The sequence below is a fragment of the Schistocerca piceifrons genome, chromosome 1 (genome assembly GCF_021461385.2).
Source record: "Schistocerca piceifrons isolate TAMUIC-IGC-003096 chromosome 1, iqSchPice1.1, whole genome shotgun sequence".
NCBI classification, from domain to species: Eukaryota; Metazoa; Arthropoda; class Insecta; order Orthoptera; family Acrididae; genus Schistocerca; species Schistocerca piceifrons.
In genome coordinates, this window is record NC_060138.1 from 1,109,312,002 (window position 1) to 1,109,337,393 (window position 25,392).

General features: G+C 42.6%; 1 protein-coding gene across 1 annotated transcript in view; it reads right to left on the reverse strand.

The window, feature by feature from the left end:
- Positions 1-25,392, reverse strand: part of LOC124778012 (caspase-like) — a 100,053-nt gene that overhangs the window by 50,661 nt on the left and 24,000 nt on the right. The window contains exon 2 of the mRNA XM_047253590.1: positions 6,889-7,067. Within this exon, the coding sequence (XP_047109546.1) occupies positions 6,889-7,067 (179 nt within the window). The remainder of the gene's footprint in view (positions 1-6,888; positions 7,068-25,392) is intronic.

Below are 25,392 nucleotides of genomic sequence, written 5' to 3' on the forward strand. Positions count from 1 at the left end.
TGTGTGTAGTGAGTGATGTGTTATGAAACAATGTGTGTATGGTGTGTGCAGTAACTGACACTGAGATATGAGTGAACAGTGTGGCAGTACATTATTTAATAAGTTATTTGTAAAAAAAAATATTGTACGCCAGGAGTAAATCTAATGATTGTCACTAACCAGAAATCTGTAAACGTATGTGTATACGAATTAGCTTATTTTAAATTGGTCTAAACTTGTAAATACTTTTCCATGTCTTATATCCTTGTACAAAAGAGATCTACAGATGGATAAAGCTACTACTACTACTACTACTACTATTAGTCACAAACTCCAGCTTTTTGATGTGGGATTCATGTCTTCTTTTAAAACATCTACACACAAGCTAGTGAAATTATTTTTCGCAATAATCCACGAAGAATTATTAGGCAGTTTCAGTTAAGTGCATGCTTGAGTGAAGCGTTTCTTTGTACAGCCGTCTTAGTGTCAGCAATCAATGGCTTTAGAAAGTGTGCAGTTTTTCCTCTAGACCCTAATGTGTTTACCGATGAGATTACTGATATCCCTTTGGAAAGGAACAGTAACATTGTGCCTTGTTCAAATATTTGTTCTTCTCATTGCGAAACTGCTGAGTCTTCTGCACGTACAGGTCCCTTTGGACGCTGTACTGCTGTGTCTTCTTCAGGTAGGTCTACTGGCTTATTTCCAGATTCAACTTATGAGCTGTACTCAAGTGCAGGCTGCCTTCAGATTATAACTGATAAGACTTCTCCAAGAGAAGGTTCCCCTTAGCGTGAGATCACTGAAGAACATACCTCTTAGTATCCAACAGGTGGGTTTCACATTAGCCCAAAGGATGTAAAACACTGCCCAAGAAACAAAGTATGAATCAAAGACAAATTAGGAGTAAAGAAAGAAAACCTACGATAATCACTTCCATCTCTTGTAAAAATGTGTTTGTTGAAAGTAAAAGAGAGAAACAAATAGAGATTTTAATGAAAAAAAAGGAATTACGAAGAAAAACAACAGATAGCGCCAATATTCAACAATGTAATGCAACACAGAAACAAGGTAAGAAGCTAAAAGTGGGAGCAAACACTAAGAGAGTTTCTGCTAAAAAGACGCTTTCTGAAGAAGAAATGGAAGAAGAAAATTCCACTGGTGAGGACAGTGACACAAACTGCTTTTACTGCAAGGAAACGTTTTCTAGACCTAAAGAAAATGAAGAATACATAAGATGTCAGAGGTGTAAACGCTGGGCTCATGAAGTGTGCACCGGATATGATAGGACGACGATAACTAGATGTGTAAATTTTGTACATGACTTAATATTGTTTCTGAATGGATAAATTGAGAAAGAGTTAGACTGAAAAAGTAACCCATAGTTAGTTGCTGATTTCTTTATTTACACCGTTAGGAATAATTAATACTTTTCATTTGTTGTCCTTTTTGAATCAAAAATGTATTGAAACAAGTTTCCTTCTGATTTGATTTATTGTTCTCCCAATAATAATCAGTGGTGAAATAAAAACTATTAGCCAAACCATTTTTTAACTAAGCAGTCTATTTAGGAATGGTGGCAAAGGACTGGCCACTTTACACCATCAGGTAGGGAAAAGTGGCCACTTTACAGGGTGATTCACGAAGATATGCAAATATTTTAATATGTTATTCTGCAAGAAAAACTAAAGAAAAAACTTCATATAAACATAGATACGTAAATGTTTATTTATGTAGATACGGCTAATAAAAGTTTTTACCTATAAATTAGCAACTTCGCTAATATGAAGCCATCGCAAAACTGTACGACATTAAAGTAAAGCACGATTTCCATTGATTTCTACATCTACATCTACATCTACATGATTAGTCTGCAATTCACATTTAAGTGCTTGGCAGAGGGTTCACGGAACCACAATCATACTATCTCCCTACCATTCCACTCCCGAACAGCGCGCGGGAAAAACGAATACCTAAACCTTTCTGTTCGAGCTCTGATTTCTCTTATTTTATTTTGATGATCATTCCTACCTATGTAGGTTGGGCTCAACAAAATTTTTCGCATTCGGAAGAGAAAGTTGGTGACCGAAATTTCGTAAATAGATCTCGCCGCGACGAGAAACGTCTTTGCTTTAATGACTTCCATCCCAACTCGCGTATCGTATCTGCCACACTCTCTCCCCTATTGCGTGTTAATACAAAACGAGCTGCCCTTTTTTTTTGCACCCTTCAGATGTCCTCCGTCAATCCCACCTGGTAAGGATCCCACACCGCGCAACAATATTCTAACAGAGGACGAACGAGTGTAGTGTAAGCTGTCTCTTTAGTGGACTTGTTGCATCTTCTAAGTGTCCTGCCAATGAAACGCAACCTTTGGCTCGCCATAACCACAATATTACTATGTGGTCTTTCCAACTGAAGCTGTTCGTAATTTTAACACCCAGGTACTTAGTTGAATTGACAGCCTTGAGAATTTTACTATTTATCGAGTAACCGAATTCCAACGGATTTCTTTTGGAACTCATGTGGATCACCTCACACTTTTCGTTATTTAGTGTCAACTGCCACCTGCCACACCATACAGCAATCTTCTCTAAATCGCTTTGCAACTGATACTGGTCTTCGGATGACCTTACTAGACGGTAAATTACAGCATCATCTGCGAACAACCTAAGAGAACTGCTCAGATTGTCAGCCAGGTCATTTATACAGATCAGGAACAGCAGAGGTCTCAGGACGCCTCCCTGGGGAAGTTTTACTCGATGATTTGCCGTCTATTACTACGAACTGCGACCTTCCTGACAGGAAATCATGAATCCAGTCGCACAACTGAGACGATACCCCATAGGCCCGCAGCTTGATTAGAAGTTGCTTGTGAGGAACGGTGTCAAAAGCTTTCCGGAAATATAGAAATACGGAATCAACTTGAGATCCCCTGTCGATAGCGGCCATTACTTCGTGCGAATAAAGAGCTAGCTGCGTTGCACAAGAACGATGTACTCTGAAACCATGCTGATTACGTATCAATAGATCGTTCCCTTCGAGTTGATTCATAATGTTTGAATACAGTATATGCCCCAAAACCCTGCTGCAAACCGACGTCAATGATATAGGCCTGTAGTTCGATGGATAACTCCTACTACCCTTCTTAAACACTGGTGCGACCTGCGCAATTTTCCAATCTGTAGGTACAGATCTATCGGTGAGCGAGCGGTTGTATATGATTGCTAAGTAGGGAGCTATTGTATCAGCGTAATCTGAAAGGAACCTAATCGGTATACAATCTGGACCTGAAGACTTGCCCGTATCAAGCGATTTGAGTTGCTTCGCAACCCCTAAGGTATCTACTTCTAAGAAACTCATGCTAGCAGCTGTTCGTGTTTCAAATTTTGGAATATTCCATTCGTCTTCCCTGGTGAAGGAACTTCGGAAAACTGCATTTGTTGTTATTGATCTGGTTAATCTAATAAGACATGTCCCACATGTGTATCTGCATCAGTTTTCCAGAACATCCAGAGAAGCAAAGATTATTATACAAGTAAATTTTGTTTACTCTCCATTGAGAATGTAGAAACGTTTATGTCATTGTTGGCAACCGTTAGTGAGTTTCAGTCGTTTCCTAGCTTTCAATCGAGTTTGTTTTCTGTATTTTTCAGTGAAAGAACATAATAACAACAGTGTACTTAAGTGAAACCACATAATAACTGTTGTAGTTTGTAGGTTATTTATGAAATAGGGATGCCTTTCAAATTTACGACAGAGGAATACGCCGATATGAATTTTTATTTATGGCAAATGTGATAATAATGCTATGGCTGCAGTTAACGAATATCGCGTACGTTATCCAACTCTCAGGATTCCGAAGGCACGAACCATCAGTGAATTATTTCGAATGTTATGCCAGATAGGGTATCTACCTAGCGTTCATAATTAGTAGGAGCGATCGATACGTGAGGCCGATGATGAGAATATTATGGATGCTGTTCAAAGTAGCCCGTGTACCAGTACACGACGTGTCTGTCAACGATTAAGCATTTCACAATCTAAGGTATGGCGTACACTGGAGTACAATAATCTGTATCCTTACCATAAATAAAAAGTGCATCATTTCCATCCGGGAGATCCTGCCCTTCGCTTGGAGTAGCGCAAGTGGTTAAATACTGATCGGCAGTTACAGAAATACATTTTATTTACTGATGAGGCACAGTTTACTCGAGATGGTATAAACGATTTACATAACGAGCACGTATGGTCTGAAGCAAACCCACATGCAACAGTGCAACGCAATTTCCAGCAGTGATTTAGCATAAATGTGTGGTGTGGTATAATCAACACACGATTTATTGGACCATTCACTTTCCCAGCACGTCTAACTGGCTAGACTTACTTACAATTCCTTCTAGAAAAAATGCCCCGCTTGCTCGAATATGATCCACTTGCTACGCGATTGAAAAAGAACTTTCAATATGGCGGCGCGCCTCCACATTTCACCAACGCCGTTACAACACATTTAAATGAACATTTTCCCCAGAAATGAACGATCAATACACGTGAGGTATCACGTGCTCACATTATGAATGCAGTAGGCGAAATTAAGAACAATCATACGAAGCTGAAACAAGCAACAAGTGCAGCTAAATGCATTGTACTCGGTAGAGGAATTTTTGAACATTAATATGAATTTATTGTGAAATTGTTTATACATTGTACAACTTCCTTAACACTGAGCTTTGTTTTCTTCGGTTTAACATGAATTCACGTCCGCTACGGTATTAATAAAAGGAGATTATCTGACACATTCATACAGCTTCAGTTAACGTTATTACCATTATTTTTTCAAAATTTAACTCTCTAAAACTTGTGCTGAAAACTTAATTTTGGAAAACTACTGCAGATACGCGTCTGGCACACGTTTTATTAGATTCACCAGAACAACAACAACAAAATAAATGGAAATCGTGCTTTACTTTAACATCGTACAGTTTTGAGAAGGATTCATATCAGCGAAGTCGCTAAATTTCAGACAAAATCTCTTATTAGCCGTAACTCTGTAAGTAAACCTTTGCGGACCTATGTTTATATGAACCTTTTTGTATATATTAAGCATGCGCACATCTTCGTGAATCATCGTGTATAAGCATTCAGAAAAACGTTTATATGTCACATAAAATATACTTTTACCTTAGCTATAAATATTTGGTATCATACCTGAAGTTTTTCCACTACTGGCCATTAAATTTGCTACACCAAGAAGAAATGCAGATGATAAACGGCTATTCATTGAACTAGAACTGACATGTGATTACATTTTCACGCAATTTGGGTGCATAGATCCTGAGAAATCAGTACCCAGAACAACCACCTCTGGCAGTAATAACGGCCTCGACAAGCCTGGTCATTGAGTCAAAGAGCTTGGATGGCGCGTACAGATACAGCTGCCCATGCAGCTTCAACACGATACCACAGTTCATCAAGAGTAGTGACTGGCGTATTGTGACGAGCCAGTTGCTCGGCCACAACTGACCAGACGTTGTCAATTGGTCAGAGATCTGGAGAATGTCGCGGCCAGGGCAGCAGTCGAACATTTTCTGTATCCAGAAAGGCCCGTACAGGACCTGCAACATGCGGTCGTGCTTTATCCCGCTGAAATGTAGTGTTTCGCAGGGATCGAATGAAGGGTAGAGCCACGGGTCGTAACACATCTGAAATGTAACGTCCACTGTTCAAAGTGCCGTCAATGCGAACAAGAGGTGACCGAGAAGAGTAACCAATGGCACCTCATACCATCATACCGGGTGATAAGCCAGTACGGCGATGACGAATACACGCTTCCAATGTGCGTTCACCGCGATGTCGCCAAACACGGATGCGACCATCATTATGCTGTAAACAGAACCTGGATTCATCCGAAAAAATGACTTTTTGCCATTCGTGCACCCAGGTTCGTCGTTGAGTGCACCATCACAGGCGCTCCTTTCTGTGATGCAGTGTGAAGGGTAACCACAGACATGGTCTCCAAGCTGATAGTCCATGCTGCTGCAAACTCCGTAGTACTGTTCCTGCAGATGGCTGTTGTCTTGCAAATGTCCGCATCTGTTGACTCAGGGATCGAGACGTGGCTGCACGATCCGTTACAGCCATGCGGATAAGATGCCTGTCATCTCGACTGCTAGTTGGGATCCAGCACGGCGTTCCGTATTCGCCTCCTGAGCCCACCGATTCCATATTCTGCTAACAGTCATTGGATCTCGACCAACGCAAGCAGCAATGTCGCGATACGATAAACCGCAATCGCGATAGTCTACAACCTGACCTTTATCAAAATCGGAAACGTGATGATACGCATTTCTCCTCCTTACACGAGGCATCCCAACAACGTTTCACCAGACAACGCCGGTCAACTACACTGTTTGTGTATGAGAAATCGGTTGGAAACTTTCCTCATGTCAGCACGTTGTAGGTGTCGCCACCGGCGCCAGCCTTGAGTGAATGCTCTGAAAAGCTAATCATTTGCATATCACAGAATCTTCTTCCTGTCGGTTAAATTTCGCGTCTGTAGCACGTCATCTTCGTCGTGTGGCAATTTTAATGGCCAGTAGTGTAAATTCGAGTAGTGTATGCCACAAGGTTCTATTAAGAGCCATGACTTCATGAAAATGCGATTTCACTTAGAGTGGCTACTTTACCCCATCTTCCCCTAAATAAAATCTGTGACACTTAAATTGATTGCAAGTTCAATACAGCTATCCCTACATTGCAGACTGCAAGAACAGTTGTGTTATATCTCAATTTGTGGAACAAGCTGTTATGATTCAAAGTGATATCACAGCGCTGACCAAAAAGCTTACTGAAAACAGAAATAGGAAAAAAAATCGCCGGAATCTGTTTCGACCCCTTGGGGCTGCGTACCTGTATGAAGAAGAGCTTGGGTTTGCCGGCGAGAGTGGGGCACAGCCTGGCTGTGAACGGTTCCCACAGCTCGCTGACGTTGTACTCGTGGTCCCTGGCGTCCAGCTGGCCGTTCCTCTCACCGTGCGTGAGCACCGCCACTGCGACGCAGTCACGGTTGCTGTGGTTCTGATCGGCCACTGAAAACATAGGTTACACGTGAGAGTTGGTAATACTGTCTTAGGATTTAAGGGCTGGCTACAGCGCGCAAACACAAGCTCTGGAATCTAAGATATTGTTGTCGGTCTTCGCAGCGCACGGATTAATTTAGTGGCAGTTTGGAGGCCAGTGTAGGAGCCCGCCTGCTGTGGTGCGCACGTGTGTTGGGCGAGGGGTCGTCGCCGAGCTGCCGTACTGCCGTGTCCGCCAGCAGCGACGCAGGATTTGGTATTGAGTCGATAATTTTTATAATTTGCAGCGTGCTTATCTATTTAAACAAAAGGGTTTGTGTATGTGCGTAGCAGCAGACGGTAATTTTGACAATGATAGGAGTTGAATTCTTAAGCGAAACCATTGTTAGGCGAATAGATTAAGTATTGATTTCTGTCATTGATTTCTTTTTTAGTTGCCAGGGAATTGTTTCACTATTATTTAAATGAGATATTTAAGTCTGTCTCAAGAGTTTGATTAATTTGTAATATTGCTTTAATGCCACTGGAGGCAGATCTACATACGAAGCGATTGTTCAAAGAGCTTCTAGCGTTTTGTTAATTAAATGAGAAGGAATCGCTTTCAGAATATAGTTTCTGAAAAAAGGAATTACTTGTTTGGGTTATCATTTATCGAGTTTAGGTTTGACCAAACCCTTTCTCTTGAATTATATGTAGTTGCAGTAAGCAGCAGCAGGAAGCAGCAACAGCAGGAACCCCCATACAGAACATGTATTGCACTCAGCATGAATGATAGGTTTTTTATCATCATCATCATCATTTAAGACTGATTATGCCTTTCAGCGTTCAGTCTGGAGCGTAGCCCCCTTTATACAGTTCCTCCATGATCCCCTATTCAGTGCTAACATGGGTGCCTCTTCTGATGTTAAAGCTATTACTTCAAAATCATTCTTAACCGAATCCAGGTACCTTCTCCTCGGTCTGCCCTGACTCCTCCTACCCTCTACTGCTGAATCCATGAGTCTCTTGGGTAACCTTGCTTCTCCCATGCGTGTAACATGACCCCACCATCTAAGCCTGTTCGCCCTGACTGCTACATCTATAAAGTTCATTCCCAGTTTTTCTTTGATTTCCTCATTGTGGACACCCTCCTGCCATTGTTCCCATCTACTAGTACCTGCAATCATCCTAGCTACTTTCATATCCGTAACCTCAACCTTGTTGATAAGGTAACCTGAATCCACCCAGCTTTCGCTCCCATACCACAAAGTTGGTCGAAAGATTGAACGGTGCACAGATAACTTAGTCTTGGTACTGACTTCCTTCTTGCAGAAGAGAGTAGATTGTAGCTGAGCGCTCACTGCATTAGCTTTGCTACACCTCGCTTCCAGTACTTTCACTATGTTGCCATCCTGTGAGAATATGCATCCTAAGTACTTGAAACCGTCCACCTGTTCTAACTTTGTTCCTCCTATTTGGCACTCAATCCGTTTATATTTATTTCCCACTGACATTACTTTCGTTTTGGAGATGCTAATCTTCATACCATAGTCCTTACATTTCTGATCTAGCTCTGAAATATTACTTTGCAAACTTTCAATCGAATCTGCCATCACAACTGAGTCATCCGCATATGCAAGATTGCTTATGTTGTGTTCACATATCTTAATCTCACCCAGCCAGTCTATTGTTTTCAACATATGATCCATAAATAATATGAACAACAGTGGAGACAGGTTGCAGCCTTGTCTTACCCCTGAAACTACTCTGAACCATGAACTCAATTTACCGTCAACTCTAACTGCTGCCTGACTATCCATGTAAAGACCTTTAATTGCTTGCAAAAGTTTGCCTCCTATTCCATAATCTTGTAGAACAGACAATAACTTCCTCCTAGGAACCCGGTCATATGCCTTTTCTAGATCTATAAAGCATAGATACAATTCCCTGTTCCACTCATAACACTTCTCCATTATTTGCCGTAAGCTAAAGATCTGGTCCTGACAACCTCTAAGAGGCCTAAACCCACACTGATTTTCATCCAATTGGTCCTCAACTAATACTCGCACTTTCCTTTCAACAATACCTGAGAAGATTTTACCCACAACGCTGATTAAAGAGATACCTCTGTAGTTGTTACAATCTTTTCTGTTTCCATGTTTAAAGATTGGTGTGATTACTGCTTTTGTCCAGTCTGATGGAACCTGTCCCAACTCCCAGACCATTTCAATTATCCTGTGTAGCCATTTAAGACCCGACATTCCACTGTATTTGATGAGTTCCGACTTAATTTCATCCACCCCAGCCGCTTTATTGCATTGCAATCTATTGACCATTTTTTCCACTTCCTCAAATGTGATCCTATTTCCATCATCATTCCTATCCCATTCTACCTCGAAATCTGAAACATTACTGATCGCATTTTCACCTACATTGAGCAACTCTTCAAGATATTCCCTCCATCTGCCCAAGGCATCCGGAGGATTCACCAGCAGTTTTCCTGACCTGTCCAAAATACTTGTCATTTCCTTCTTACCTCCCTTTCGAAGACTGCTAATTACACTCCAGAATGGTTTTCCAGCAGCTTGACCCATAGTCTCCAACCTGTTTCCAAAGTCTTCCCACGATTTCTTCTTGGATGCTGCAATTATCTGTTTGGTTTGTTTCTTTCTTCAACGTAACTTTCTCTGTCTACCTGAGTTCTGGTATGTAGCCATTTTTGATACGCCTTCTTTTTCCTTTTACAGGCTGCCTTGACTGTATCATTCCACCAAGCTGTTTGCTTCATCCTACTTTTACACACTACTGTTCCAAGACATTCTTTGGCCACTTCTAGTACTGTGTCCCTGTATCTTGTCCATTCCTTTTGCAATGACTGTAATTGACTACATTCAACTAACTGGTACCTTTCTGAGATCGCTGTTATGTACTTGTGCCTGATTTCCTTATCCTGAAGTTTCTCCACTCTTATCCTCCTACATATGGACCTGACCTCCTGCACTTTCGGCCTCACAATCCCAATTTCACTGCAGATTAAATAATGATCAGTGTCATCAAAGAATCCCCTGAATACACGTTTGTCCTTCACAGCCTTCCTGAATTCCTGATCTGTTATTATATAGTCTATGACAGATCTGGTTCCCCTGCCTTCCCAAGTATACCGGTGAATGTTCTTATGTTTAAAAAAGGAGTTTGTGATTACTAAGCCCATACTGGCACAGAAATCCAAGAGTTGTTTCCCGTTCCTGTTGGCCTCCATATCCTCTCCAAATTTACCCATAACCTTTTCATACCCTTCTGTTCGATTTCCAATCCTGGCGTTAAAATCACCCATGAGCAGAACACTGTCCTTGTCCTTTAATCTAACCACTACATCACTGAGCGCCTCATAAAAACTATCCATCTTATCTTGATCTGTCCCTTCACAATGCGAATATACTGACACAATCCTAATTTTCTTGCTAGACACTGTCAAATCTATCCACATCAGTCGTTCGTTTACATACCTTATTGCAACTACGATGGGTTCCATTTCTTTCCTGATGTAAAGCCCTACACCCCATTGTGCTATTCCTGCTTTGACTCCTGACAGGTAGACCTTGTATTCTCCCACTTCCTCTTCTTTCTCACCCCTTACGCGAATGTCACTAACAGCTAAAACGTCCAGCCCCATCTTACTTGCAGCCTCTGCCAGCTCTACCTTCTTCCCAGAGTAGCCCCCATTGATATTAATAGCTCCCCATCTCATTACCATTTGTTTGCCACGTCGTATCTTAGGAGTCCCTGGTTTGTCAGTTAGAGGTGGGACTCCGTCACCTCCAAAGGTCCGAGGCATTTTGCTCTGATTGTTGCCAGCATCATATTTAAAGTACCAGGGAAGCAGGTTGCTAGCCTTACTTGCCCCGAGTCCCATTGGGTTTTACCCCTAACGGCTGAGGGTCTAACCGGTGGATTTGGTAGTCTTTGCCGTATGAGCACAAAGGTGACCACGACTCAGAATATGTCCGAGATGCCCAGCCTTATTCCAAAGTAACTGGTATTCCGATTGTCGGGACCACTTACTTGGCCACTCATACGTTGCCCGTGGTTCATGAACTAGGACATGACTACAGGAACCCACACCATGAACCACTAGGTTTTTTACGTTTTTGTTAACTAATGGAATGCAGCAGATCAAGCAGTGGCGGCAGAAAGACCAAGTAAGTTATTTGTTGCGCACAGGACCAATTAAAAAAAATAAAGTTCAGGCGAACTCTGTAATAGTAAAGTTAACAAGAGTACAAGCACGAGATTTTCAGTAGAAAACACAAGATAAGAAGACAGAGCTCGCGACTTTCACACGCTTGAATTCCGAAGAATCTGTCACTGTCCTTGCGAATTTAATTTATTTATTTTTGTACCATGATACACTGATGAGCCAAAGAAACTGGTACACCTGTCTAATATCGTGTAGGGCCCCCGCGAGCACGCAGAAGTGCCGCAGCACGACTTGGCGTGGACTCGACGAATATCTGAAGTAGCGCTGGAGGGAATTGACACCATGAATCCTGCAGGGCTGGCCATAAATCCGTAAGAGTACGAGAGGTGTGAACAGCACGTTACAAGGCAACCCAAATATGCTCAATAATGTTCATGTCTGTGGAGCCTCGTGGCCAGCTGAAGTGTTTAAAATCAGAAGACTGATCCCGGAGCCACTCTGTAGCAGTTCCGGACGTGTGTGGTGTCACATTGTCCTACTGGAATTGGCCAAGTCCGTCGAAATGCGCAATGGACATGAATGTATGCAGGTGACGAGACAGGCGGCTGACGAACTTGTAACCTGTCAGAGTCGTATCTAGAAATATCAGGGGTCCCATATCACTCTAAGCGCACACGCCCCACACCACTACAGAGCCTCCACAAGCTTGAACAGTCCCCTGCTGACAGGAATGGTCCATGGATTCATGATGTTGTCTCCATACCCGTACACGTCCATCCGCTCGATACAATTTGAAACGAGACTCGTCCGACCAGGCAACATGTTTCCAGTCATCAACAATCCAGTGTCGGTGTTGACGGGCCCAGGCGAGGCCTAAAGCTTTGTGTCGTGCAGTCACCAAGGATACACGAGTATCCAAAAGCCCACATCGATGATGTTTCGTTGAATGGTTCGCACAGTGACACTTGCTGATGGCCCAGCATTGAAATCTGCAGCAATTTGCAGAAGGGTTGGACTTCTCTGTCACGTTGAACGATTCTCTTCAATCGTCGTTGGTCCCGTTCTTGCACGATCTTCTTCCGGCCGCAGCGAAATCGGAAATTTCACATTTTACTGGATTCCTGATATTCACGGTACACTCTTGAAATGGTCGTACGGTAAAATCCTCACTTCATCGCATACCTCGGAGTTGCTGTGTCCAATCCCTCGTGCGCCGACTATAACACCACGTTCAAACTCACTTAAACCTTGATAACCTGTCATTGTAGCAGCAGTAACCGATCTAACAACTGCGCGACAGGTGTTGTCTTATATAGCCGTTGCCGAACGCAGCGCCGTATTCTGCCTGTTTACGTATATCTGTATTTGAATGCGCATGCCTATACAACTGTTTTTGGCGCTTCAGTGTATTTCCAAAAAATAGAATGTTAAGGAATCATCTGAAAAATCGAATTACTAATTTATTCATATAAAACACATTTAACCAAATTGTCTACTTCGCGGTCGAAAATAGAAATTCAGATTTAACGAGTCATACGCCACTTGGTACAGGCATAGACAATGAAAAGCGAACTTCGAAATAACATTGAATAATTGAGCTACAAAGCCTGGTTAGAATGTGACTGAACACGTTTCGAAATCTTGGTTGTCGTGACGCCTGTTCGGTAATGTAGTCCGAGGTCTACGTCAGGTTGGAAAGTGACAATGTGTAAGTTGGTGCAGCCGTGAAAGTCGCAGACCGTGGAAACATATTAATTTTTGGCATAGGTCCAGGTCTGCATTCGCTTCTCACACAGCGCAGGCAACTAAAAATGATTCAAATGGCTCTGAGCACTATGGGACTCAACTTCTGAGGTCATCAGTCCCCTAGAACTTAGAACTACTTAAACCTAACTAACCTAAGGACATCACACACATCCATGCCCGAGGCAGATACGAACCTGCGACCGTAGCGGTCGCGCGGTTCCGGACTGTAGCACCTAGAACCGCACGGCCACCCCGGCCGGCGCAGGCAACTAAGAGAGACTACTGAAAATATATCCAGAACGATTAAATATATCTGAGTAATAGTAGATATGTGGCGAATTTTCCGACCTACGCAAGTAATTTCAAACTTTTATGCGTGCCGAATTATGACCCCACCTATTTTAACAACGGAATATCACGTTTCTCTCCTAAGGTTCGTCAGGCGTATCTTTTCTGGTGTTTTCGGCAGATGTTTTTAATTTCATTTCTGCACTGTCTAGTGGGAGCCAGCCCAAATAATTACTGCTAGACACGTCTTTCAGGCGACGCCCGGTGTCAATTCAAAGCGTCGGTTTGTTTCCGAGTACTGGTACCTTGGCGGGCCTGTTCCCCGGATTTGACGCCTGTGGACTTTTTTCTGTGGGCAAAGTTGAAAGACGCTATGTCTGATGACATGGAACGACATATAGCTACAGCCTGCTCGGACATCTCCGCTGAAATGCTAGCACGTGTGCAGCAGTCGTTCCATAGCAGACTGAAGGCGTATATTGCCGCTGCCGGTGGTCATTTTGAACACAACCTGTGGTGTCCAGTTGTCTTGTTTTTGATCAGAGTCCACATAATCAGTACATGCACTTGTGGTGTTCTTTAGTGCGCGCTGCCACAGGTAATTTACAAGTGTCGCTGTGAGAACTTTTCAAAATGCGATATCTCGGTACTGCAACAAACACCGCTGACGTTCTAATTTACCCTACTTTTCGACTGTTAACGTCAACAGGCATCGTTCCATTCAAAATGTGTACGTTTGCACAAAAAATATACTTTATAAGTATTATTACAATCTGTTGATTGGCTACCAATTCGAGCCCCTGAATACCAACCCACTCTGTGAAAACCGCACATCAATGGCACTTTCCATTTCCGCAATATTTGAGTTGCAAGTTTTAGGTGATTCACGCTGTATATACAGGGTGTTTCACAACTCATATTACACGCATCTAGAGTTGTCGAGAGGCTTAGTAGATTAAGTTTTACATTGGAACCCCGTGTTAAGAAACGTCATCCATCGAAGCTACAAAAATTATAAAGATTAAAATGCAGTATGCAACGTCCCCAGTTAAAAATTTTCTTTTCGCTACATGAGCGTCTGACATTAAAAACATATGCTGATATACAATATGTGAAATTAGGACTCATACTTGAAATCCATAAAAAGCGCAAATACTATACAATACAGCCCTTAGCCTGGTTAGGTAACATACAACCTTTTATCAATGCCAGTATAAAAAAAAAACTTCTATCCTAAGAGATCAGTTAACAGTGAACGTGATCATAATACAATTAATAAATTAGTGACCCTTAATTAAAAATAGAAAATCTATAATCGATATAACATTAGAGTGCCGTATCAATAACGAATATGTCAGGGCTTCTCTGCGTGACTTCCTTGTTTTCCTGTGGCTGAGCTAGCGGAGGACGGCACAGTGTCCTCGTCGCCGGCGGCCGGCACACGCTAATCCCCTGGGGTGCTCCACGCTATTCAAACTAGTAGGTCTCTGAATATATCAAAGTAAGCATTCAGGTTAAACTAGTTCTGTTCATTCAGCAGTAATTCCGGTTGTTGTTTTCTGTGCACATAAAACTCCGTTTCTTCGAGCAGGTTCATTAACTGTACCTTCGACGCCCTATCCAACCTTTCATATTACTGTCTATATCAGGGACGGCCAAGAACGCGGCAAAATCGAAATAAACCTTTCGCACACGTATGTCGATCCAAACACTGATATAACTTTTGCAGCTTCATTGTGGAGACGGGGAAACTCTTCCCGAGGAATACCTTCGAAAATTCCTACGTAAAAAAAATTTGTCCTTTGAACGGGAATTACTCTGCAGATCGATCAATTCAATTTGCAAATGCACTGGAGTACTTTCAACTGAAACGGCAAAGGGTCTAGGAAATAGTTCAAAAACAGATGTCAGACTGGCAGTGTCCTGAAAACGCTTAGAAAATTGTGCCTGTAGTTCCTCCAACACAATAATTTTGTACAAGCATTTACGCCCCCCACATACAACCCAGCTCAATAGAACATAGTAATTCCTTTTCCCACAGATATTGATAATCAGTGAACAATTAAACGTACTAAATTACGCATACATGTAGTCAAATAAGCAAATACTTTTACCTGCATACACAGCTCTCTCACCGAGGATAGGGCCTAACATTGAATGATTTAAAATAAAGGACAGCCACAACACAAATAAACCAGAGGAGCCTGGTGGCGTTGTGGCGACTTTCCAAACTACCCCCATCTACATCTACATGATTACTCTGCACTGCACATTTAAGTGCTTGGCAGAGGGTTAATCGAACCACAATCATACTATCTCCCTACCATTCCACTCCCGAACAGCGCGCGGGAAAAACTAACACCTAAACCTTTCTGTTCGAGCTCTGATTTCTCTTATTTTATTTTAATGATCATTCCTACATATTTAGGTTGGGCTCAACAAAATATTTTCGCATTCGGAAGAGAAAGTTGGCGACTGAAATTTCGTAAATAGATCTCGACGCGACGAAAAACGTCTTTGCTTTAATGACTTCCATCCCAACTCGCGTATCATATCTGCCACACTCTCTCCTCTATTACGTGTTAATACAAAACGACTGCCCTTTTTAGCACCCTTTCGATATCCTCCGTCAATGCCACCTGGTAAGGATCCCATACCGCGCAGCAATATTCTAACACAGGACGAACGAATGTAGTGTAAGCTGTCTCTTTAGTGGACTTGTTGCATCTCCTAAGTGTCCTGCCAATGAAACGCAACCTTTGGCTCGCCTTCCTCACAATATTATCTATGTGGTCTTTACAACTGAAGTTGTTCGTAATTTTAACACCCAGGTACTTAGTTGAATTGACAGCCTTGTGAATTTTACTATTTATCTAGTAATCGAATTCCAACGGATTTCTTTTGGAACTCATGTGGATCACCTCACACTTTTCGTTATTTAGCGTCAACTGCCACCTGCCACACCATACAGCAATCTTTTCTAAATCGCTTTGCAACTGATACTGGTCTTCGGATGACCTTACTAGACGGTAAATTACAGCATCATCTGCGAACAACCTAAGAGAACTGCTCAGATTGTCAGCCAGGTAATTTATATAGATCAGGAACAGCAGAGGTCCCAGGACGCTTCCCTGGGGAACACTTGATATCACTTCAGTTTTACTCGATGATTTGCCGTCTATTACTACGAACTGTGACCTTCCTGGCAGGAAATCACGACTCCAGTCGTACAACTGAGACGATACCCCATAGGCCCGCAGCTTGATTAGAAGTTGCTTGTGAGGAACGGTGTCAAAAGCTTTCCGGAAATCTAGAAATACGGAATCAACTTGAGATCGCCTGTCGATAGCGGCCTTTACTTCGTGCGAATAAAGAGCTAGCTGCGTTGCACAAGAACGATGTTTTCTGAAACCATGCTGATTACGTATCAATAGATCGTTCCCTTCGAGTTGATTCATAATGTTTGAATACAGTATATGCCCCAAAACCCTGCTGCAAACCGACGTCAATGATATAGGCCTGTAGTTCGATGGATAACTCCTACTACCCTTCTTAAACACTGGTGCGACCTGCGCAATTTTCCAATCTGTAGGTACAGATCTATCGGTGAGCGAGCGGTTGTATATGATTGCTAAGTAGGGAGCTATTGTATCAGCGTAATCTGAAAGGAACCTAATCAGTATACAATCTGGACCTGAAGACTTGCACGTATCAAGCGATTTGAGTTGCTTCGCAGCCCCTAAGGTATCTACCTCTAAGAAACTCATGCTAGCAGCTGTTCGTGTTTCAAATTCTGGAATATTCCATTCGTCTTCCCTGGTGAAGGAATTTCGGAAAACTGCGTTCAATAACTCCGCTTTAGCGGCACAGTCGTCGGTAACAGTACCATCGGCACTGCGCAGCGAAGGTATTAACTGCGTCTTGCCGCTTGTGTACTTTACATACGACCAGAATTTCTTCGGATTTTCTACCAAATTTCGAGACAATGTTTCGCTGTGAAACCTATTAAAGGCATCTCGCATTGAAGTCCGTACCAAATTTCGCGCGTCTGTAAATCTTAGCCAATCTTCGGGATTTCGCGTTCTTCTGAACTTTGCATGCTTTTTCCGTTGCCTCTGCAACAGCGTTCGGACCTGTTTTGAGTGCCATGGGGGATCAGTTCCATCTCTTACCAATTTATGAGGTATGAATCTCTCAATTGCTCTTGGTACTATGTCTTTGAATTTGAGCCACATCTCGTCTACATTTGCATAGTCAGTTCGGAAGGAATGGAGATTGTCTTTTAGGAAGGCTTCTAGTGACCCTTTATCCGCTTTTTTAAATAAAATTATTTTGCGTTTGTTTCTGGTGGATTTGGAAGAAACGGTATTGAGCCTAGCTACAACGACCTTGTGATCACTAATCCCTGTATCAGTCATGATCCACTCTATTAGCTCTGGATTGTTTGTGGCTTAGAGGTCAAGTGTGTTTTCACAACCATTTACAATTCGCGTGGGTTCGTGGACCAACTGCTCGAAATAATTTTCGGAGAAAGCATTTAGGACAATCTAGGAAGATGTTTTCTGCCTACCACCGGTTTTGAACAAGTATTTTTGCCAACATATCGAGGGAAGGTTGAAGTCCCCACCAACTATAACCGTATGAGTGGGGTATTTATTTGTTACGAGACTCAAATTTTCTCTGAACTGTTCAGCAACTATATCATCGGAGTCTGGGGGTCGGTAGAAGGAGCCAATTATTAACTTAGTTCGGCTGTTAAGTATAACCTCCACCCATACCAATTCGCACAGATTATCTACTTCGACTTCACTACAAGATAAATCACTACTTACAGACACAAACACTCCACCACCAATTCTGCCTAATCTATCTTTCCTTAACACCGTCTGAGACTTCGTAAAAATTTCTGCATAACTTATTTCAGGCTTTAGCCAGCTTTCTGTACCTATAACGATTTCAGCTTCTGTGCTTTCTATTAGCGCTTGAAGCTCAGGGACTTTCCCAGCACAACTACAACAATTTACAACTGCAATTCCGACTGTTCCTTGATCCAAGCACGTCCTGTATTTGCCATGCACCCTTTAAGACTGCAGCCCACCCCGTACTTTCCCAAGGCCTTCTAACCTAACAAACCGCCCTGTCCACACCACACAGCCTCCGCCACCGGTGTAGCCGCCAGCTGAGTGTAGTGAACTCCTGACCTATTCAGCGGAACCCGAAACCCCACCACCCTATGGCGCAAGTCAAGGAATCTGCAGCCAACACGGTCGCAAAACCGTCTGAGCCTCTGATTCGGACCCTCCACCCGGCTCTGCACCAAAGGTCCACAGTCAGTTCTGTCAACGATGCTGCAGATGGTGAGCTCTGCCTTCATCTCGTAAGCAAGACCGGCAGCCTTCACCAAATCAGATAGCCGCTGGAATCCAGAGAGAATTTTCTCAGATCCAAAGCGACACATGTCATTAGTGCCGACATATGCCACCACCTGCAGCTGGCTGCACTCTGTGCTCTTCATGGCATCCGGAAGGACCCTTTCCACATCAGGGATGACTCCACCCGGAATGCACACGGAGTGCACACTGGATTTCTTCCCCTCCTTAGCCGCCATATCCCTAAGGGGCCCCATTACGTGCCTAACATTGGAGCTCCCAACTATCAATAAGCCCACCCTTTGCAATTGCCCGCACCTTGAAGGCTGAGAATCATCCTCTGAAACAGGGCAGGCAGCTGCATCTGGCTCAGCCAGAGACAGTACCTGAAACCTGTTTGTCAGACGCACTGGGGAGGCTTTCTGATCAGCCTCCGGGGACGTCTTTCGCTGCCTGCCACACCTTGCAACGACCTCCCAATCAACCACAGGCAAGGGCTCAGCCCCACTGCAGGCAGCAACCGGGGCAACCACAGCGGCAGACCGATCTGGGGACAGACGGGACGAGGTTGACATCCCCGTGATATCCAAGTCCGGCTCCCCAAAGTGGTGCCCATTGGCAACAGCCTCAAGCTGTGCGACCGAAGTCAGCGCCGCCTGCAGCTGTGAGCAAAGGGATGCCAACTCAGCCCTCATCCGAACACAGCAATCACAGTCCCTGTCCATTCTAATCGATGTTGAACAAAAGTTACTGAAACATGAGTCCTTGCCTAGATAATGCAAAGGAAACACGCAAAGAATGTATGAACTAACCTGTACAAATGCCTAACGACTGCGCTACAATCTGCCAGAATTTACGATTACAGTAACTAAAACTGGAAATTACACCTCCTATACGAAACTCACACGTAATTTAAGTAAGAATCTACGAAGTAAACACAGAAAAGGAGCTATATACATATCTTTCTGCGCTGTCGATGTGCACGAACTGGGAGCTCAGGCCCCCCCAAAAGTGATTGACGGCCTCTTCATTTAAACTCATATGTCGCAATGACCCAATAGTTGATAACTCTGCCTTCCATCCCTAGTGATTGTTCATTTTGCACACAAGTACGGGATCACCGTTTTCCATGCTAGCAACCCCAGAAGTTGCGGTACATCAACCAAAATTTGTTCCCCAACTCATACAAGCATTGTCACGCAATCATTATGTGGTACCCAATGCACGGCCGGTGTGGATAATACACCACGGATCTACTGTAATATTAACCATCACAACTGATACCGTGAAAAATTTTACAGCAAGTCCAACACTGGCCAATCATGTGACAGCATGTTTTCCTAATTTCAGTATCATAGCTAAACCATACCTTGTCTACTTTGCAAGTATCATTGCGAGCATTGGTAGGTGACTGCTCAGTACATCCATTCACACTTAATTCTCGAACACATAAAAACGATCCAAGTATACCAGACCACGCTATACATATTTCTGAGACCTCACGCATAGTACTCGATCAATCTCTCTGCTTATGGCGGTCACAGAGCAATCTCGCCCTCCTACTTTAAAAGACCGTCCTCACCTCGTCATTGACCAGCCTACCCCGCAACATCGCTACCCAATTAATCCTCAACCGAGCAGACAAATATAGCTGTTCTTCACCTCTCTTGACTGAATAGAGCTTCCTAGTCCTACCCCCTCCAAGTGAACCACATTTCTCGACAGTAACCAAGTATTGGAGCTTAACCCACCATATCGATCTATAGCAACAGATCTCAAAGTGCCTTAATTTAATAGCATACAGTTAAGAAGAACAAGAACGGAGTGATATTTATACGCAACGTAGTTGGGCACATTAATTGTAGAGAAGGACAAATTGCTGAAGGTCGATTTTTTTCCAGTATTCTATTTGGATGCTTTAGTCATGTGATATAGCCTGCATTCTAGTCATATGCAGCTGCAGTACTTTACACATGATACATTGGATGATTTAGGTAAAAATGTGTGTCATCTCTCTTGATTACAGGTAATCGATTGTCACTTTGTTGGTACAAAGTCGACCGCTATATCTTGTCTAGTTTTAATCCTTCTTCTTTTCTATTAAAATTATTTCCACTACAGCTGATTACAGTTCCTTTTGTGTTATGCTAGGTGGGTATTAATGGAGTGAATCAATACTTTGTACGTGTTGGATAGCTTTCGTGATAGTATGGAAATTTGAGACTGAATATGGAGGTGTGTTTGTGCTGGACCGTTATTCCCTCCCAAGTAAATTGTTCGGTTGACTGCTTCTGCACATTTCGCGCCTGTATTTAGTTGACAGAAAATCGATTGTGGTGTGTGCATCTAGCATGTGGAAGAGACGTTTACTGGATCTCTAGACATGAGAAACACCTTAGTTGACCTTGTAAATTGTAGGGATGATTTGGGATCTGCTACATCACCGGCACCAGTATGTGTGAGTGAAATATCAGTTTTCTCTATTTTTCTCGAGTTTTCGCATAAGTTTCTAGTTAGTCAGCTGTTTACAGCACACCCCACCTAGTTTCGTGTTTTGTAGAGAAATAATTTCCAGTTTGTGTCTTCGGAATTATGTTGTGCGTGCGATCGATAGGATACTGCTGTGTGCTTGATATCGAGAAGTACCGCGAAAACAGTATAATATTATGGCAACCCATGCAAAAATACATGTGTTCTTGTAATCCCCAAGACTGGAGATGGGTGTAGAAAAGCGAGCAAGCAAGCTGGTCTGGATTAGAAACAGTAACTTGTTTGTGCCGAGGGGAAAGGAGTCTGAATTTGTAGAACAGTTCTGAGAGTGACTTCGGTCTGCTGAGTGCGCTCTGGTCACCTGTCTGGGGTTGATGTCAGCTGCCCTTGCATGGAAATATCCAGTGCTGCGAGGAGTATATATGGTGCTGTCTGTCTTCGTGGTATATGCACGAATGATGTAAAAGAGATGATTTTGTATGGCACAGGATAGGAAATGTATGTTTACTATATCGACACAGTATGTGGTGATATATTGCTAGGTTGGGGATCTGTTTTGCATTCTAATATTCAAGCTCCTGCCCTCAGTGGGAGAGCAGTGTAATTGAGTAGGAGTCTTCCTGTATTTTACGATATGTAGGGCACATTGCAGGGTTTAATTGTCGATGCAATATGGTGATCTGAACAAAATACAATCATAATGCTCTATTCATTCACAAGACATCCATTGTGCCGGGACATAGGAACATCTACAAACTGATTCGAACAAGATGAAGACAAGGTATGTACAGAAAGTTCAGAGAAAGCAAGCTTTCAAAGACAAGATGAAGCAGACCATCCATCTCTGGCGAGGATGCCGTTACTCATCCGCCACTGTGGCATTAGGACATCTCCAGACCTGTAGCTGTAGGATACCGAAAATACCGGCCATTTTTTTCTCTTCTGTTTGACAGTGTTTCGAATTCTGTTTGTGTAACTGTTCTGATTTCCCCGTTTGTGCTTAGAGAGTGCTCTCTTTCCAAACAACTAGAATGCTTTTATGATTAACGGTGTTTTCGCGAGCGTGCACAGGCTTTTAGCGGTGAGAACGTTTGCTTATGTTGAAAGCAGGAAGGGTGACACGTTATTCAGCGCTATTTTCGTAAACAGGTTCTGTTGGGGCAAGAATTTCCGTGCATACAAGCCGAGACATCATGGAAACTCTTACAAAAGTGCACGTTAAGTATTTCTGGAACACTATGCAATCTGCAAGAGTTCGCTAGTGATACTGAGATTCGTTCCAGAACCACAGCTGTCAAGAGACATTACCTGTACATCGATCAGTGTCAGATTGTAGCAGCAATAGTAATATTCAATTGCAGTTACACTGGTAAATATGATCCTGGCTTCCAATATTCTTGTGAGTCTTGTATGTATTTGATGATCTGTAGACAACTATTGCTGTGTTTAATTGCCAGTACAATCCAGCGATCTGTGCAAAATAATTTTACCGCTGAAAGTGCCGTCTGCAGAAAACAATGGCGAAAGGATCGCTAGGAACAATGCACTCTGTGCTACTCTGGAAAGCATTGAAACATCTCTCTTGGTGCTGGACCATACCACAGCTATGCGTCATTACATATGAGACCAGCATGAGCACGCCTTGGAGTTCTGTATAACCAACCAATAGGATGCTGCGAATTAAGAAAAACTGCCCCATACATGTGAAGAATACCGATTTAATTAATTTGCATAATTTTTTATGTCAATGCGGTGTTAGTGGTACAGTAGTTAAAGGTGGGAGTGCGTGAGTGGGTAACATAGGGCAGAATAGCAGGTTATATGCAGAACACAACGTTAATTTGCATAATTTTTATGTAAAACGCAGTACAATAGTTTAAGGGGGTGGGTGAAAAAGAAGAATGCCCTAGAAATGGCGTTGAAAAGCTTGTGAAGTTCGAGAAGTATACTAGAAAATGGTGAGAGGACATAACTGATTACTTAATTTGGTATCAAAGGCGGCACAATAGTTCAAGGAAATGGGGGTGTCATGGAAACCAGTTAATGGAACAATAGGTTAAGTGCCGACAAAGGCCCAAACATTAAGTTAAGACACACAGAGTACAGTACTGAACCTTAGGTTATGCAGCATGTTTGCCCCATGTCATTGCTTTTTGAAAGACCTACATGTCTGAAAAAGCAGAGAATGATGAGCAAGATAAATCCTATCCCCCCAAAACTGAATTTTTTATAAATAAACAATATAACCTTGAATTTCCTGTTATGAGATCCTTCCCCTCCACCAATTTCCATATATCTCACAAAATGCCTTGAATCCCCTAAATCGTTTAAATAAACAATATTCCACACAATGTCTAAATTGTTTAAACAATATTCCATACACTACAACCGAATACCCTCCAAATGATCGATCAACTGAGTCTTTTTTCCACCAATTCCTAGGAAGAGGTGGCGGTTGGATGACTTAGGTTAGTGGAGGTGCCCTTTATTCCCACCACTTTCTAAGATTAGTAGAGGTTGCATTGTCCTAATGGAATTTGAACTTCCCACCAGGGGGACATGGCAGGGGGGCGTGGCACTTTCCCACCAGAGAGGTTAACTAATTGATCAATTTAATTAAATAGTCAATGAAATTGATAAGAGTGAGAAGGGGACCTATTCCAAGAACTCAGACCTGAAAGTGTACCTGTAGCAGCGAGGGGGGAGGGGATTGGAGGAGGGGGCGGGGGTGGGGGAACAATAGGTTAAGTGCCTGTCAATGAGAAGGAAATGGGGATGATATGGAAAAGCACTTAACAGAACAATAGGTTAAGTACTTGTCAATCAAAGGTGAACATTAGGTTTGCTCCTGAGTGCATACCTGCCCCTGATGTAGGCCACCCCTTAAGATGGTTCAGAATCTTTCTTGCCCCTCTACTCACCCCATGACACATAGTACTTTTCTCCAAGTTCCGAAAGCTTCTCACTACATGGTAGAAGTAGATAAATACAGGATCCAGGTATCGCTGTCTCGAAATGGCACATTAATTTATTGGGTTATTTGTGTCCCATCAATTATGAAAGGGTTAACTTCTTCCTCAAAAGATGTGAAGAAGGTTTCATTCCAGGGGTGAGACACTCCATGAATGTTTTAGTGTAATTATAAATTGCAAATTTTGAGTCTGTCTTATTCAGTTTCCAAAAGGGCTTCTCCGCCGATCATGCCTCAAAGCATGTCACTTACCATGTGTCAAAAAAAGCCAAATGACAAAATTTCACCTACCAGACCCTGGTTTTCTTTATCACTATGCGGCATTCAACTGTGAAAATCACAACATTGTTTTGAACAGGCTTTAAATTTATTACTTGCAAGGTAGGAAGAGTCAGTGTTCCAGCTGCTATTTAATTAATAGTATTCAGTAAGTTTTCATGCTGAGTTTTTTTCTGAATGGGGAAAAAATTTCCTACTGGTGCTCCGCAAGGTCGAATAGTGGGAGTGTTCTTATTCTTTCTGTATACAAAAGACCTCTCTTCCTCCATAAGCAGAAACATAACGCTTTGCTAATGATGCAAGCATGATAATAAACGATATTACAGGTGTAACAATAAATAGAATATTCAAAATATTTATGTATTAGATTTTAGTAAATGATATGTTTATCAATGCTGCAGTTGTTTCCAAATTGTGACTGGCTGTTCATAACAAACTTCATAACAGAGCTATTCCGCTGTGTTGCTGTTCTTTATAAAGTGACTATGTAACGCTTGCAGATGGACACCAGATATTACTCTTACGCCATTAATGTTGGAAGAATGTAAAATAGCTTTCTAAAGCTTTCATGGCCAAAATAAGCAATTAGACGTAAAGCAAATGCTACTGAACATAACTGTTTGAAAATGTAAACAGTATGTAATTTCCAATTAAAATTTTGATCAGTATTCATACCCAGGAATTTTTAACATTCAGCTTTAGATATTTTGTTTCATCCGTGTTCTATCATTAGCGGTGTCAATATTCCCTGTGTGATTTTAGATTATCCCGGTGTCGGGAAATCTTGAATAGTTCTCGGGTATTCAGCGGGTGGTGTCGTTCAAAAGGCGTGACACTTCTGGCGTTCCTGGAGACTGACTGACGGATGCCGACTCTGTATAGTGTTTATTCCTCTTCTGCACCCTCCATCATGGTGCCATAGCGCAGTACGCGGAAGGTGGTGGGGGAAGCTCGGCGCAGGATGGTGGGGGAAGCGCGACGCCCATCGACATAATAAGAACCGCAGTCCTTCCG